At 41.9% G+C, this 17,292-nt stretch overlaps 3 protein-coding genes across 5 annotated transcripts in view; 2 read left to right on the top strand and 1 right to left on the bottom strand.

Moving 5' to 3' along the window:
• Positions 1-261: 261 nt before the first annotated feature.
• Positions 262-7,212, top strand: tmed5 (transmembrane p24 trafficking protein 5). Its single transcript, XM_050055200.1, has 4 exons — positions 262-593; positions 1,219-1,316; positions 1,400-1,580; positions 3,956-7,212. Exons 1-4 carry the CDS (start codon positions 405-407, stop codon positions 4,169-4,171), a joined length of 684 nt encoding a protein of 227 aa, XP_049911157.1. The 5' UTR covers positions 262-404; the 3' UTR covers positions 4,172-7,212.
• Positions 7,213-8,903: 1,691 nt separating this feature from the next.
• pigc (phosphatidylinositol glycan anchor biosynthesis, class C) lies at positions 8,904-12,276 on the top strand. 2 transcript variants are annotated; one of them, XM_050055730.1, is made up of 3 exons: positions 8,904-8,991; positions 10,446-10,677; positions 10,776-12,276. In XM_050055730.1, exons 2-3 carry the CDS (start codon positions 10,450-10,452, stop codon positions 11,430-11,432), a joined length of 885 nt encoding a protein of 294 aa, XP_049911687.1. In that variant the 5' UTR covers positions 8,904-8,991; positions 10,446-10,449; the 3' UTR covers positions 11,433-12,276. The 2 variants fall into 2 exon arrangements, with proteins under 2 accessions (XP_049911687.1, XP_049911685.1); XM_050055728.1 differs by lacking the exon at positions 8,904-8,991 and adding an exon at positions 9,007-9,145.
• A 2,117-nt stretch (positions 12,277-14,393) lies between these two features.
• dnm3a (dynamin 3a) overlaps positions 14,394-17,292 on the bottom strand; it is a 28,494-nt gene continuing 25,595 nt past the window's right edge. For both annotated transcript variants that reach the window (XM_050055482.1, XM_050055480.1), the window contains one exon: positions 14,394-14,784. In XM_050055482.1, the coding sequence (XP_049911439.1) occupies positions 14,751-14,784 (34 nt within the window). In that variant the 3' untranslated portion in view covers positions 14,394-14,750. The remainder of the gene's footprint in view (positions 14,785-17,292) is intronic.

Genomic DNA, 17,292 nt, shown 5'->3' on the forward strand with positions numbered 1-17,292 from the left:
TTGTTATCAAAAACAAAGACATTTGTTCTGGTTTCTTCTGTTTGCGCCACACGGAAAGGAATAACTACATATCCCAGAGTGCAATGCGCAAAGAGCCCTAAAAAATGTGCCTGTATTTTATATAGTAGCTAATTAAAATCGAACGATCAATACAAAACAAATAAAACTGTATCCTAAAAAATACTTGTTTAATCCGACATAATTTTAAGTAAAAATAAAAAATGTTTTGTGTTTTTAAACAGGCGGGGTCCTGAGCTGTCGACAGTCGTCAGTAGTTAGTGTGAGAACATTTCAACAGAAGTGAAGTTTGGGCGAACATAACTAGCCTCCCCGCCGCACACTTTCTAACACAGTAGCTAGTAACTGTACCGCCATTTTGGCTCTTTTGGACTTTAAGGTTGACCATGGAGGTAGTCCGGGTGATTCTGAGTGTCCTGTCCGTGTTTGTTGCTCTGGTCTCGGAGAGGTTTGTGGTGGTGGCTGCCTTCTCTCAGTCTTTAGACAGCGACTTCACGTTCACTCTACCCGCCGGTCGCAAGGAGTGTTTCTACCAGACCATGAAGAAGGATGCGTCCCTGGAGATTGAATATCAGGTAAAACACACTCACATAAAGGGGATAATCCTGATAAAATCATAACAGAGCGAACCTAAACTACTTCTCTCTTTCTGCAGTCTGCAACATCACTGATAACCCCTCAGCGAGAGTAAACACTGACCTGACATTACACTTGTTGCTGATCCTTTTTTTGTGGTTGGTGTTCAAATTTACATCACAGTGCATTCTCATCTACAGATAACAATAATTCAAACCACACTGGTTTATGCTGAATCACATTTTCCTCTGAGTAAGACACCCAGCAGGTTATGTGGCTCCAACCTCTATTTCCATATTGTTGGGAACCTGTTGAGCCGGTCAGTGTGCAGCTTGCAGCACTGAATCAACCTCTGAGCCTCACTCTCTGCTGTCTGTAAAAGTTAGGCGATGTCAGGGAGGTGTCTTTTGTTGCTGCCTGTGGGACACTTCCCAAGCATTTGTATATCTGATGTAGTGTCTACCCTGGAGGACAAGGCATCATCGCTTCCAGTGGAGCATGTGGAAGACCTTGAGACTAATGTTTAATTAGTCTGGAGAAGATGTCAGCCCACACAAACTTGCATATGTTCTGGCAAACATTTTCTCTAACTTCTCACGTGTGAATGTCTTCCAATGTCCACAGGTATTGGACGGAGCAGGTCTCGATGTAGACTTCTTCATCTCCTCCCCGTCTGGCCAAGTGCTGTTCAGTGACTACCGCAAGTCAGATGGAGTGCACACGTAAGTCACAGGTGATCGAGGGGTGCACACATTACCGACACAGACACACGTGCACACTCTTAACTGCCTGTGCGTTCCTCCAGAGTTGAGACCGAGGACGGAGACTATATGTTCTGCTTTGACAACACGTTCAGCTCCGTCTCCGAGAAGCTCATCTTCTTCGAGTTGATCCTGGACAACATGGACACGGATGAAGACCCAGACGACTGGAAGGAGTATGTCCATGGGGTGGACACGCTGGACATGAGGCTGGAAGACATTATGGTAAGGGGGCAGCCAAATTTGACATGCAACACATTCCAGAGTTGTTGTGTAATAGGTTTGTTTGTGTGGGAACTAAGTTAAGTTGTTTTGTTAGGTGTTTTAGACTTTGTCCCTCTTCTCTGCCGTTGAGATATTTGTCACTGTGCCACCTGTGCTCGCAGGGTGACATAGAGGATGCAAAGCGACCCAACAGACTGCCAACCATATAGTAGTACTGAGAGGCGCTGACACAGTGTGTTTTCTCGATGCACAGCAGAGCAAAGTAAAAGTGTGTTATCTCAGTGACATGTTGAAGATGTGCTGGTCTCAAACTAAAGTAAGAGCCTGTCACCTGTAGCTATTTTTAGCTCACTGACACTGTCTCTGTTTGTATTTCCTTTCCTGCAATATTTCTAACTGCTCACTATGTTTTAGGCAATGTAGTGCACAGCTCATGCCACCAGAGGTCAGTCTTTAGTGGTGGAGCTGGCAGCTGAGTTGAGAAAGATGGCGACTGTGGGTGGTGAGGATAACGTTACAGGACTGGGAAAAAAGCTAAATTCCTCTGCCCATGTTCTGGAGTATTGCCACGTGTAACTTTATCTTGACATGACGTCCTCCAACTACAAAAGCAGTTATAAGCCACGTGATTTTATCCAACACATCTATTTTGTTCAGCCCATTATTGTGTCGGTACCCACTGCAGCAACATGTTTCACTGGGTCCTCCTATCTGTTCGTTATTTTGTGGGGCGTAAGTATTTAAACTCAGCAAGACTTGTCGAAGTAGGCGACTTGCGTATTAGAAACACAGCACTGTAGCACAGACAATGACATACATGATACAATTAGTGCGTTTACATGACATTAGAGAAAATCGATTTAATTGTGTCAGTCCAACTAAAAACCGGACTTTTAAAATACATGTAAACATGTTAGTCGGACTGAAACTGTACTAAATCAGATTTCTAAAACACGCCCAGATAGTGCGATTAGGAGTCGAATTACTCGTGTGTAAATTCAGTCAGTCAGACCAAAAGTGGCCGAGGTGCTCTGCACATGCTCCACAGTTTCCTCCTCTGGCTTTGACCTGGAAGTCTGATAGCATTAAATGTGTAACAGAAGAAGAAGCCAGTAGCAACGTGGTGAAATCTACATCCAGAGCTGTGCTTTTTTGGACGTACGAGGAGACAGTTTATGCTGTGTCAGCTGAAAGACCTAAATATTTTTAAATAAATGGATGATGAAAACACAGAATGGCGACCTGTTAAGAAAAAAAAAAGAGGTGGAACAGTTGGACGACACTCGATTGTTAAGGTCCAATAGTAACAAGCTGAAAGAGGGCATATCGCCACCTATCGTAGAGGAGTCGGACATACTTCAGTTAACAAATCGATTCCCCTCCCGTGCTTGTATACTGGGACAAGGACAGTAGTCCACTAACTGTACATGTAAATATACTGCGTGACTTCTATCACCAGCAGCTCAGCTTTTACGTTTTGTTTTTTGTTTTGTTTTTTTGTTAAACAAATACCGTCATATATGTATACCCTGGTGAAATGTCAGGAAGCTATGACGGTATGAAAAATTATATACTGCCCAAGCCTACCAGTCCATATCTGGTTGATGAGACGTGGTTATACTGAAGGATAATACTGCTAATGAAACACACACATTTCCTATAATTTCTCGACAGTAAAAGCATCCCACAGGTTCGCAAATGGAAAGCTTTCAATGTAAAGCAGCAATAGAGGAAATGTTGGCTTTGCATTAGCAGTAAATTAACACAGCTTTAAGTGATAAGTATACAATAAAACATACAAACATGAACATTAGAGTGAAAGTGTAGGGAGCTGCAGGGAGAAGTTTCAAAAGTACTGAGAGCCGAACGCACAAAAACTTTATAAGAACAGCTGTCTCTAGTCTGCAGCACAGACATGCAGGAGTCTAACCACTGAGGACACATCTCAGGGGAGAGGACCGTCACGGGTTGGCATGGAAACGCATGTTGGCACAGGGCAGCTAAAAACGGACCAACCCGTGGAAAAACCCTTATACATGCAAAGTCACAAGCAGAGTGTTACAAGAATAGAAAATGTCATGAACCCTCACCTATTGGCTGAAGGCAGCCAATTGTTTCATCTTGCACCACAATGGCCTGCACCGCCCCTTCACCAGGAACTGTCTTAATTTGTGTCAGAGGTCACATAGGCCTCGCTTAAAAAGACAGGAAATGTGTGTTTCAGCTGTGCAGGAAGTTTTTTTTTTTCATGGAAGAAGGAACACACCTGACTGAGCTGCTTTGCTTCCAGACTCAAAGCTGTGTGTAATCACTCTGCTTTGTGAGTGTGTGCATTTAGTTTGTTCAGTCTGACCTGTGTGTGTCTTCTCCTCCAGGACACCATCAACAACGTGAAGGCTCGGCTGGGCAAGAGCGTGCACATCCAGACGGTGCTGCGGGCGTTCGAGGCTCGCGACAGAAACATCCAGGAGAGTAACTTTGACAGGGTGAACTTTTGGTCTGTCATAAATCTCATTGTTATGATGTTGGTATCGGCGGTTCAGGTCTACCTGGTCCGCTCGCTGTTTGAAGATAAAAAAATCCGCACATAACACCACCCCAAACGGAGGGACAGAGGGAGAGAAACTAACGCACTTGCCCTCGGATACCTTTGGTATTTTTTTCAGCAGATCTCCTGGCTTGTGACGTTTAAAACAAGATGTCATCTGTACACGCACGCACACACACATGCACACACACACACACACACACACACACACACACACACACACACACACAAACAGACATTTTGACATTCTTAATGACAGTGTCACCTCTGTTGTTGCTCTGGTCCTCAGTCAACTGGAGTTTGTGGGACAGTGGGAGTCCCTGATTTGGAACGTGAACTTATAACTGTCTGCCCCTCAACTTTGCAAACTTTGCTACAGAACAAAAGTCTCTTAGTCTCTCTTTAAAACTTGTATGTTGTTTTATAGTCCTCCCTAGTGGCTGTGATTCTTCGCAGAAAGTGACATAACATGCATGTTTACGATGTGACTATTTTTCTAACGTTAAAAGGCCGATTGCAAAAACAAAATGTCCTCTTTTCTTTGGACATGTTTTTATTTGAGATAAACTAGATGAAGAAATAATATGTTGTCTGAAGAATTTGATTTATTTCTGCCAAATAAGAGTGGGAAGTGCAATCAGTCTGTCATCAAGTCTTCCCCCATATGGTCGTACCTTTGTGTTACTAAGACGCCTTCGTGGTTTGTGTTTAGCTGCCAGCCTTTTGCCAGTCAGTGAGGCCTTTGAATATTTCCTCCATTGCTGTTGACATTGATGTTGTTTTAAAGAAATTTAGTCACACTTTTCCTTTCATGCCAACACAAAAAAAGTCAGGTGTCTAGGTAGGACCACGCTGCTAATCTTTGGCACTCATGGGGCCATGGAGTAGGAGTAAAGGAAATGGGTCATCTCCAAATCTCTTAATGACTACTGCTCTACTTTCCTCTGCCATGACTTGTGGCCTAAATGGCAGCTGCCCTCCTCTGTGAAGCCTCACTGCTGCTGGCGGGTGTCTTTTTACAGCCACCTACTGTGTGAAGATGTTGGGCCTGCCTGTCTCTCTGGTGTCTATTTCTATCTTACCGTCACCTGGAAGGTCATTACCACTACTACATGGGTGCACTGCTGAGTTTAATATGCACGAGCCACTCGCTGCCTTGGCTACGTCAGCGTTCTTTTTAAATGCGTTTGTATTTCGTTGGGTATTCCCGTTTTATCAGCCATCGTTACAAACTAACATCTGATCATTGCACTGTCTCTGATGCCACAGAACTTATATTTTTGTCTTCATATTCGTAGAGCACAATTAAACACAATGGGCCCCTGAGTGTTTTTAATCGGGGACCATCTTAAACGGGTCCACAGCTTGTTCTGATATGAGAGTTAAAGAACTGCTCAACAGGTTTTTTTGTCTCATTGGTTGCTTATTTGGTATTAAGACAGTACCGTGGCTTGTGAACGGATTACTTTTATTGTTGTTACTGGGCTCCACAGGCGGTTCGTCACTACCCTGCTGGATGCTCTTGTTGCCATCTTTTGCCCTGTGCTGTAAGATAAAGATCAAACAGTGAGTTCATGCCTTCATAATTTAACAGCCTTAGGCCCTGATCACACAGAAAGCGTTTTAGCAGCTGAAGGCGGCTTTTTGTAATTGTTTTAATGAGAATGAAGCTTTTCGCTCGCTGTTTTTGCGTTGCTATGCGTCTCGTGTTTCTGCGCTCAAGGCGTGTGGCATTTTTGCCGGATCTCTCTGAGCTCTTCGAGTTGAAAAAACTTCAACTCGGAGCAGAAAATCACCCCACGTCATCTCTTTTTTCCCAGTGTCCCATTGGATGATTTGAGAGGCGGGCCTTCTGCGGTGGTCACGACAACAAGTTTACAATTGGTAAGCAATGAAGGAGAATCTGGTGGTAGCGGTTGCTGGATACCCAGAGCTATACAACCTGACGATTGACAGCAGGTTGTCAAACTGCCTCCAAGTCATCCTAAAATATGCCCGTAAACGTCCATCATGGAAGCAAAGCTCCTGGACCAACTGGTGGTGCTTCCTGTGATCCAGCCTCTTTTTTAGGGTCTCATGTACCCACACAGATCTCTGTTTATCTACTGACAGCCTCTCACCCTCAACCGGAGCTACAGCAAGTACCCTCTGCCTCAACATTTTAGGAACTAGATACTAATTACTGTGGCATTCAATTAAAAAAAAAAAAAAAGTCAGTGCAACCTGCAAAACGCTTTCTGTGTGATCAGGGCCTTACGTTGGAACTAAGTGCTGTAAAACCAAATTTTTTACCACACAGTAAGTAAGAAGTATTGTAGGTCACTGCGATAACATATAGGATGCCTATTGTTGAAAGAAACAGTCATTGTATGCCTCAGTTTAAGTGTGTACTACCATTCTCTATTCCTCTGCACACCTGATCTCTCTGTGGTATCCAGTGTCTAATTTAAGTACTGTATGTTGAGATTCTATACATCTTTGATAGTTTAGTACTATAAAGTTGCAGTTAAAGGTCCAGTGTGTAGGAGTCAGGGGCATCTGGTGGCAGCAAGGGTATATAATATTCATAACTATGATTTCATTAGTTCATAATAGTAAGATTTTTTGAGTTTTTTTGTTGCCTTAGAATGAGCCATTTATATATCTACACACAGAGCAGGTTTTCTTCCACAGAGTCCGCCATGTTGTTTTACAGTAGCCCAGAATGGACAAACCAAACGCTGGCTCTAGATAGCACCGTTCACATTTCTTTTTCTCCGACATGTTTGGCACACTGAAGGAGATGCAGTTCTGTCACCTCACCACTAGATGCCCCTAAATCCTGCACACTTGAACTTTAAAAGCAGTTACTGATTTATTTTAAAGTGCTTCAAAGTTCTACAAAAATAAAGAAATATTTTTAAAGTATTTTATAAGTTGCTGAGTAGGACATTGTTAAAGTCTCTGGGTCAACAGCCAAACTGTCTTTGAAAAGTATTTTTACTTCTCTGATGGTGCAGTGGGGGAAGAGGGAACCATCGAAAGATATTTATTCAACTTATGTCCTGTAGTTGTAAATGTGTATAAATTAAACAATCATTCATTTTTCTGACTTGTGTGTCTTATTGTGTTCCTACTGAGCAAAAACATGTATTTAATTAAATTATTGTATTGCGTGTGGAGACAGTATATCACTCTGTAATGCAGATACCTGTAGGAAAGGGAAGGTGTCTTGAAGCATGCAGCAGCTTAGATGAAGCTGAACTGACCCAATCATCAAGCTGCACGACTAGCTGGTGTCTTCCTCTGGATCGGGTTGTGCAGAGTCACAGGTCTGATGATTAAACACTCCTCTAGTGCTGAGCTGGCTGAGCTGGAGACCTCTGTCCAGCACAGCGGACGAAGCCGAGGAGGCCTGAAAGGAGAGGAAGTGATGTTGAGCTTGTTCTGGTCATCAGCACTACTCATCCTCACGTCGTTACACCTTGATTAATGACACTTACCGGCACATCAGATGTTTTGTGAATGATCCAGTACCTCTGGAAACGGTGTCTTTGTTAAGGCACGGACCTATCCTCAACTAGAATCAAAGATAGGCGAGGTGCAGATGGATTGGTGAAGAGATTAGGGCAAAACTCAAACACGTTGTGACTAAGTCAAAGTCAGAGTAAATGTTCCTTCTCATTAAGTGTAAATGCAAGATTTCAAATCTGATTAATTTACCGTGGCATTTGGAGTTTGTGGTTCCTTTGCCACCGTGCCGAGGCTGACAGTTTTCCTGCTCGCTTGAGTTGTCACGTTGGAGACAGAGGGCTTTGGTCTCTGCTGTAGGATTCTGTTATTTGACAGATATACAGATATAATATTTATTTTACTTATTTCATTGTCTATTTTAGTATTTTATTTATATCTTCATCTTTATCTCTTGTTTCCATTCATGCTGTATTTCTATTTCTACTTTGCACGGAGCATTGGAACAAAAACAATTTCCCCCCGGGGATTAATAAAGTATTCTGAATCTGAATCTGAATACACACACACAGTTATGGATAAATATCACAGTAAACATGGCACATGTATTTAAGCAGTCGGCATGATGAGAATAATCACAGGTTACCTTCCTGCAGGCATGTTTTGGTTATTGGCTGGTCTGTCCGCAGAGAAGGGGCAACATATGTTCACCACAGACACCTTGTCAAAGGAAAAGGAAGACGGTGACAGATTGTAACGTTCCTTTTTAAAGAATCCAACAACAGGAACAGGGCGCAGGAGGTAAATGTAGCATGGTTAATCAGTTTTTAATTCAACAGCCACAATACTCTGCAATTAATCAACTGTGCAATATTCTTAACACCTCTGAATGTATTTATTTATTCAACTTAAAATGCACAGAACTGTACATACTTCTTATACCTATTCTTTTTCTTGGCTTTATTCTATCGATGTATATATTGTTGTAACCATTATAGTGTAATACATATTTTATATTTCTGAATGTAACACTAGTTTACACAGTGTAATGTAGCACAATGCACATATTTGTATATTTTTACACACTTACAGACTCAGCACAGCGAAGAATATATTTTATTCTTAATATATTAAGTACTGGTGTTAACATTGTAAAGGTTTGAGATTTATATTTACATAAATCTATTTCAATGTCCTATTCTTACTTCTTTTAATTCTCTATTCTTTACATGGTACATTTAACGCCACGACTCTACACACTGACACAGTAGGTGGTGGTATGCACCTTTAAAGCGGGTTTGCGAACCACCTTTAAAATCGAAGAAGAAGAAAAAGCAGTTGCTCTGCTAACCACTTCCGGAAAACTGACAGGATGAGATTGTAGCATACGCGCTCAACAAAATCCCATCTCAGGTAGGCGGAAAAACATTTTGAGATATTTATGGAGATTGTTAGACAGACCGTCAACGTATTAGTGTTCAGAAACACGCGTGTACACATGGAATATCTGGTTTTATTGTCGCGTCAAACACGGAAGTACCGATAGTTTCATGCTAGCAGCACCGGGGTATGTTAAGTTACAGTTAAATCTGTTCAGAAAAGATTGCTTCACCTGACCGCAACACATCACATGTGATTCGAGTTAGAGTACATGTCTCTTTCAGCAAACTGTGTAGACTCAGGCTGTTAATGAAACAATTAATGTATTCATTACATTACAGATAGCCTGTTAGCATCCAAGCTAATATTTAAAATAAGCTCAGACAAATTAGCACAAACTAGTTCAAAGAGATGTCTGTCTTCCACCTGTCATTACACATTAAAATCTGTTTAGAAATGATATATAACTTATTGGAAGAAGGTCTTGATGACTAATCGTGAATGGGGTCAAACAGGTGTCTTTTATAATTATTTATAAGTATTACCCTGTCAATTGCTACAGGAAGGAATAGCGATAATAAAGACTTAAACACTAACTGCTCTACTTTAAAGATTTAACATTCTTATGGGACAATGTGGTGTTTGGTTTCTTTAAAACCCCACGACAATAAGACATTTTTTGGTATAATAAATTCAATAATGCCAATGTTTTATTCATAAAAGTAAATTTAGCAATAAAAAACCCAACTTGTTTTGTTGTTTTCCCACAGGATGTTGATCAATATACAATAAAAAATGTGCATTTTCAGAATACATGTTATTCCTATGGTCCAAGAGAGTCCAAAAATATTAGTAAGCATGAACAACTCTCTCTCAAATCCAAAATCAAGAGCACTAAAACTCAAATTTGTGATATCATAGGGTGTAAAATCTGGAGCTGCTCCATAGAGAGTGAATTGGGAAAGATATTGTAGATGGCGCTGAGAGCACTCAGGGGAGTGTTCAGAGTATATGGGGACATTTTCTGTTTCACAACTGAGAACATTACATTTGAATAAAGCTCATTTGGGTATAAAAATGAAAACAAACATTATGTGCGTCCACAAAATCAGTCTCCTATTCATTGTGTATGGAGCAGCTCCATACTTTATATTCTATGACATCATAGTTTGAGACTTCCTCCTCTGGTTTCTGGCTTTGAGAGAGAGTAGCTCATGTTCACAAATATTAATTGAACTTTCCTAGGCCATGAAAATAACACATTGGAATTCTTAATTTAGGTGGTGGTCCCCTTTAATATCTGTACATTTTCTAATATTTTGGTCGGTGTGATAAACCACTGTCTCTTCTGTTATTGTTCTTCTGCTTGTACAGCACTCTCTATAAAGCTAAGTGTTTAGTAAAATGATGGTTAACACTGAGCTACTTTGAGTGCCGGTTAAGTAAAATCCTCGTCGACAAATCTGACTGTATTTGTGTTTTGTCAGGGTGATGGGGCCAGACAGTGCCCCAGGTCCAGCTGTGCCCTGGCGGAAGGTGCTGTGGGAGCGACAGCCATTCCCTGATAACTATGTAGACCAGCGGTTCTTGGAGGAATTACGGAGGAATGAGGGCATCCGGCAGTACCGCTACTGGGCTGTGGTGAGAGAAGCAGGCTTCGTCGGTGAGCAGCTGTCCTGTGTGGCCATTTTTATCTCAGTCTGGCTCTACATGGAGCAGGTAAAGCTTTAGAAAATATCTGAGCACACTGTGCTTTTAATGCATGAAATAGTGTACATGAAATGCATACTGAATCCACCTCTCTGCTGTCCTCACAGGGTCGGCTGTCCCCTGAGACGCTGATATGGACCAGCCTTGTCTGCGCCCTGTTGGGTTACGGACTGCACCAAGCCTTGACGTCTCAAGTGGAATCAGGCTGTGAGCCCCGGACTCGTCTGGCTGACTTACAGAGTGCCACTATTTTTCTTTCCTTCACCTTTGGCTTCTCGCCAGTTTTAAAGACACTAACTGAGTCTGTGAGTACGGACACAGTGTATGCCATGTCTGCTATGATGCTGCTGGCCCACCTGGTGTCGTTCCCTTACGCCCAGCCCTCACCCCCAGGAAGCCTCTCCCTAAACGCAGCCCTGTTTGCCTCAGTGTGTTTAGCCTCAAGGTTACCTGGGGCTCTGCACACCTTCGCCATGCTCAGCTGTGCCCTGCTGATGTTTGCACTGTGGCCCTGCTTGCTGCAGAGGCTGAGGGAGAACGCACCCAGGCACTTTACTGGGGTGTGTGTGGGAGTGTGTATCGGAGGGGTGGGTGGTCTGGGGTCCCAGTGGCCAGGGGGAGCCGTGCTTTTAGCCCTGGCCTTAGGGAGTGTTACATTACTCTGCCCCCTGCTGCTAGTTAGACTGCAGAGGCACAAGGACAACATCCACGGGCCCTGGGACGAGGCTGAGATTCACGAGGACCTCAGCCACTTCATTCACTAGTGGAAATTTAATGTGTAAGCCAAGGGAGAATTTTATATGAATTAATTTAATGTCAGTTTGCAGTGTTATGTTGGTGCTGTAGATACAAACTGACAGACGTTAACTCTTTTATCACTGGTCCACATCTGCTTGGACAGCCACGACAACTTGTTATACTCTCACAGAGAACATGAAGGTGTTTTTAATGATCAAGCTGCTATTGTCTTACAAGTGTTGACCTCAGAGTTTATATGGAAGGTATCAACTAACGTGATGCAGACGTACATTACTGGACACATTCTGATGCTATGCACTAATTTGATATCAGTGATGTTTTAATAATCTGTGGGAGATGCTCCATGTTTTTATTGTTGTGTACAGTATGTTGTTGGTGTTGTGTGTGAATGGACGGATGCATAGTCTCGAGCCTAGTGGCTTCAAACTGTAAATGTACAAATTCTGATTTTAAAGGATTTTCCCAATACAAAGGAGTTATTAAAAGATCATTTTTACCTGCTACTGTCCAAGTGTAATCAACGATGATTAAAAAATAGCCTCAAATGTATTGTCAGTTGTACATGAGGCTGATTTCATTTTAATTTTTGACAAGCAAATCTGTGGCAGAGAAGTGTTTGAGTTGTGCTGGTCAGCAATTAAGTTTTAATTTAATTTAATTTTAATGTTGTGAACTCTCCTTTCCAATATTCTAGGATTACATGAGTAAATCTGGGAGAAGTCTAGTATAACCTCCTGTTGATCATCATACAGGGCAGAGAACATGCAGCTCTCTTTCTCATTTAGTTAAACAAAAGAAGAATACAGATTCAGTGCACTAATAGCACAGTAACAAAAGAGCAGAGGTAAATCACACTAGACAAATATGAGTCACATTTGAAAGTAGTTTCACACATTGCTCAACATCCTCCAGGAAAACAACAGAATACTGCTTTTTATTTCTAAATTTGCTTTCATGAATTTAAAAAAGAAATTGGCTAACATAGTTTCCTTGTAACCATGATGCATTCCCGGACACACCCTGGTCAGTGACGTCAGCATGGCGTTGCCCATTGATGGAAAACACCTGTTGAAACTGTCACGGTGCCTAAAAACCTCACAGCAGCAGCTCTCTGCCCTGTTAAGACCAGTTATTTAACTTCTACGCCATGTTTAACCTCCTTGTGTCAGTGTGAAGAAGAATGGAACTGTTGTTGCTTTTGTTTATTTTTCATTTTTTTGTTTTGTTTCAATATATTAAAGTACAGCTAACATTAAATGTCGGCGGATTATCTTGTCTTAATTTTCTCCTTCACTTCTACAGAATAAAAACCTTTTGTTTGACTAGTTTTCATGTTCAGAAAACGCAGCATGGCAGCCAATTCATGACGTGAACACAAAATAAAGTGTGCAGCACCAGAGAGCCTGAACGCAGCACCGCACGCAGTGTGTGTGATGGACGCTAGGTGTCATACCTTCACCTCTTCTTTCCCCGGCTTGCTGCGAGACGTGACGGCGGGCTTTGCAGTTGGTGTTGGCTGCTGTGGTGGCGCCATTTAGCAGCAGACGACTCTGACACAGTTCAGTCGAGCTGCCTGTGACTGTGCGGCCTCGTTTCTCCTCACAGAACCGCAATTCCACGAAACAAGGAGGGTGCGTCGTAGTAACAGCACGTCACACACTGCACGGTTGTCAGTGGTTGTTTTTTTTCCCTGTCTGTTTGGATTGTGTTTTATTTCCGTGGAGACACAACCAGTACTGGCTCACCAGGGGCCCCCAAACATTTTAAGGTGGGGAGCCCTAAAAAGACCCAGATATAATGAGTTTTTGGAGACTAAACAAAAAAATATATTTGGTATCTACAGTTGGAGCAGAATGATGTTAAGATTTTTAACTTGAAAATGCATTTCCTGCATTAAATGTATGTGCATGCAGACAGCTTCACTTGCAAAGCATTGCTGAAAACAGGATTCTGGAAGCACAAATGCACTGCACTGCTGAAAAACCTAAAAACTGAAGTGCAAAACTAGCAGAGTTGGACGCTGAATTGCATGACCTGAAGAAGCTACAGGCTGAAATACACTGTAATGTTGTTTAAAAGTGGAATTTGAGATTAATTATCTGAAAGAGAAAATGCTTTTCACTTTAAAAAGCATAGAAGGTGGGTAAAGTGTTGAATACAAGCAGAAATGATCATAAATAGCATAACGTTTTCACATTTAAATGTTTTTTTTTAAGTGTGCAAAAGTAGTAGTTGACTGAAAAATATACAAAGAAGTATAATTCCTTGGTGTCCTGGTTAAGGCTTAAATAAAGTCTAGAAAAAAGTATGCAGAAGTGGAGTAGGTTAGAAAAGATTTTGAAGGTTGTTTTTTTTACCATTCACTGCAAATATTATAAGAGCTGAAAGACATCGCACGAACAGCTGGAAGTTAAACTGTAATACTGTCAGAGCCGGAGGTTGAGATGAATTGTCTTAAAGAGCTGAAAGAAGAAAAGCTTTGTATTAATATCACTGCATTTTTAAGAAATAGTGAAGTAAAAATTGCAGAAAAAAATGTAGGAAAACACAGAATCGTCGCAGGAATGCCTCAAAGAGTGGAGCAGTTTAATATTTAAAAGGTTTCTGTAGTTAGAAGTATGCAGAAATATCATGTCAGGAATGTCGTAGACCAAAAAACATACAAAAGTAAAATAATAAAGATTTGAAAAACAATACTGTGAATGTTGAATCTGCACTCACATAATATGACTCAACTGAAAATGAGTTATCACTTTGCTGGGGACCTGTGCAACATCCCCTTGGTCTCCTGTTTTTCCTTGGACACCACTGCTGTTGGCTAAAGCAAGTAAAGGTTTTTTTCCCAGGCTAGGTGGAAATGCTATGGAGAAACTAAAATTAGTAATAAATAGATTAAATTGATAGCTGCCATAGAAAACAACTTCTTTAATCTCAAACCTTTAAATAATGAGAAACCAGGATACATGTTCAAAAATAAACCTGTTTATTTAAAAACAGTGAAAATAGTGTGTGTGTATTCTCTTTTAGAAGAACAGTTCAAAATTGGGATTTCTATTTACACAAAGTTCAGGCACTTGAAGAAAGTCCGCAGACGGTCGAGCACATTCCGGCATTTATGGCCGGTGATAATATGTACAAAACAGGCTCAAGCCTCAGTGAATTTTGCAGACAGCAGCTCCCGGAGGAGACAGAGAGAAGCCCAGCATCGTGCTTCAGCTGGATTACACATCACACAGGTCATGAGTGTCTCTGGGCAGCAGTGAGCTGCAGCTGGAGGGATCACTGGGGTGGATGGGTAATGGAGTTCTGAGGACAGAGGACTGTTATTTCACGTTTGGGATAGCTGGAGGTTGTCTCCTGGAGAGAAGATCAGATCAAAGATATTACTATAAGGCTCAATATGGTAACAATATTAACAGGACACCACCTTAGAGCTCTAATAAAGACTGTAAACTACTGTCTAACTATGTCGATCACATGCAGAGACTCGTGACTCATAGAGTGCCTTGCTGTTCAGCTGGGACTGAAAATTAGGTTTTCAATATCTGCCTTTCATTTGCATGGTTTTAAGAAGAAAATAACTTTAATCAGAAGGTGTGGTCTTTAATTGTAGCTTTATAAGCTGCAGAGCTAACTATTCAATTTTAGAGATAATGTCTGATCCCCAATCATCATAATTTATAAGTCTACTGTCGCTCTTCTGTGGGTTATAAAACCGGTAAAGAATTAGAGTTGTAAAAGAAATAAAAATCTTTCAGGTCCATTTCTGTGGCTGCTTCAGGTGAGTTTTAATCGCTGCACAGTGAGGACCTAGTTCATAACAAAGCTGTAGACTTCTCAATGAAGATCGACACACAAGAGCAAAGATTTATCCTATTACATCAAGACGAGACTAAAACACCTGGATGTGGGAGGGGTGAATCAAAAGGTCTAACAAAGGTATAACAGAACTCAGGATCCAAGACAGGCTAATTAACGATACAACCTGATTCAATCTGCCCTGGTCCCTTCAAGACATCTGCTATTGTTATGTCTCTGTCTGCATGTAAGCTCAAGAAAGCTTTTTAAAGACTACATCCTGCATGAGTATCTCAAAGACGTTGCACACAGGGATCTGTTAAAACTATAGTTGGTAACTTTGTTTAAAAAAAGTTTACTGAAACGGTTACTACACTCACAGAGCACATCTGCGAATAAATCATATTCACTCTGTTGGCTCGTTGCCATACACTGCACATAATAATGAACATAGCTACCATCATGTCACCCATTGTTTTGTGGACTGCTGTTTGAGCCCAGAGTTCAGCATTTCAGCTGTTGCCATCTTGGTTTTTTTTAATTTGGACGAGAGGGCGGAGCTATAGAGGAGTGAGGAGAGGATCTGACTCAGAATGCAGCGACGCCTCGCAGACAGCCCGTCACTCAAGCCACCACGCCCTTCCATAATGCATAAGCTTTAATAAAAGGTAAATGGGTCAGTTATATAAAAAATGCCCCCTGTACAGTCATTAATGTTGAAATTAGCTTTAGAGACCAAAACAGTTTTAACACCAGGCTGTAAACATGTTTTTTCTGCTGTAAAACTGGTCATTAAAACAAGGAGGTCTTTGGGGATTTACTCCGTGTTTTTGGAACCAGCCTTAAGTGGTCATTTGATGAACTTCGTTTTTGGCACGTCCGCACTGGCTTCATTTTTCAGCTTCAGAGGTTGCCGTTGGCTCCCTGTCAACTTTTGTTTTGGCAGATTCTGCATGTTGAATCGGTAGCCCTTTTTAAATCGGAATTGTGCAAATTTGCAGGAAAGCCCAATTTTTCAGCATTGGCAGTATAATTCACATTTTAGTTGTTTTTCCAGCACCTTAACCAAGACTTGGCCGGGTCGAGCGGTGGTCCTCCCTCAGCATTGGCAGTATAAAAACAAAATCGGGGAGTGCAGCAAAATGCCGCCTACCTACTTTTGTTTATACAGAATGTGCCTTTTTCGGGGCAATGGGGGGCGTGAGCAAGTAACAAAACGTGTAGCTCAGCGTGTGACGTAAACAGTGACGTGGGAGGGAAGCCGCGGCTGGTCAGTCCTTCAGAGATTCTCTCATAAGTCGGCCCTTCCTTCACCGCCCCCGTCATCTGACGGTTAATGGCCTCTTTGTTTGCGAGGACAAGGAGGGCGCTACTAGCTGCTCGCTAATTCCTGCTATCAGCTGTTTCCTGTTAGTCGACCGCCAGTGGGTTGCACATGCGGTGTCATCAACAGCCCCTCCTGTTGCAGAAGGCCGCCTCGTTCTGTTTAAACCAAAAAGGTTCCGCCAATATGTCTACCCTACGAGGCGGAAAATTGGGCACCTCGGATCAACTTGCCAATCCAGCTCTGTGTGTCTAAACGCTCGCAGCTTGCCGGCAAAACGGCCCAACATTCACCGAAAATCTGGCAGTGTAAAAGGGGCTGGTGACAGCATCAGCCGAACTTTAATTAGCAGTTCAGCTCAGCGCACAAGAAGACAAATGGAAATGAGGAAAGTAAACAAATACTAAAGTCAAGAGGGAGTGAGAACAAATCAAACTTCTTCCATAGGGTAAGATTATTTTTCTGTAGCCATCAAGATCTTTAGCAGAAATTCTTTCTGATGGTTTGTGTATTTGTTCACAGGCACACAGTATATATACACTCTGTTCTTTCAACACTGGATTGTGTTGTTAATATGCTAGCTGCCTAACTAGTGTAAAGATGGCCGTCCAGTTTTCCTTTTGTAATGACAAAATGACAGACCGCCTCTGTCTGCTGGTGTGGAGAGTTACCGCCTTTCACGCAGGGGCAGAATGTATGCACGAATGTACGCTAGTTGGCTGTCGGCTGTGGTTTTTCCGGTG

The sequence above is a fragment of the Epinephelus moara genome, chromosome 10 (genome assembly GCF_006386435.1).
Source record: "Epinephelus moara isolate mb chromosome 10, YSFRI_EMoa_1.0, whole genome shotgun sequence".
NCBI classification, from domain to species: Eukaryota; Metazoa; Chordata; class Actinopteri; order Perciformes; family Serranidae; genus Epinephelus; species Epinephelus moara.

Excerpts from the sequence above, each read along its gene's own strand:
- tmed5 (XM_050055200.1), top strand. The coding sequence starts at position 405 with ATGGAGGTAGTCCGGGTGATTCTGAGTGTCCTGTCCGTGTTTGTTGCT. Across the intron at positions 594-1,218 it reads CCCTGGAGATTGAATATCAG|GTATTGGACGGAGCAGGTCT; the intron begins GTAAAACACACT and ends CAATGTCCACAG. Across the intron at positions 1,317-1,399 it reads AAGTCAGATGGAGTGCACAC|AGTTGAGACCGAGGACGGAG; the intron begins GTAAGTCACAGG and ends GCGTTCCTCCAG.
- pigc (XM_050055728.1), top strand. Across the intron at positions 10,678-10,775 it reads TCTGGCTCTACATGGAGCAG|GGTCGGCTGTCCCCTGAGAC; the intron begins GTAAAGCTTTAG and ends CTGTCCTCACAG.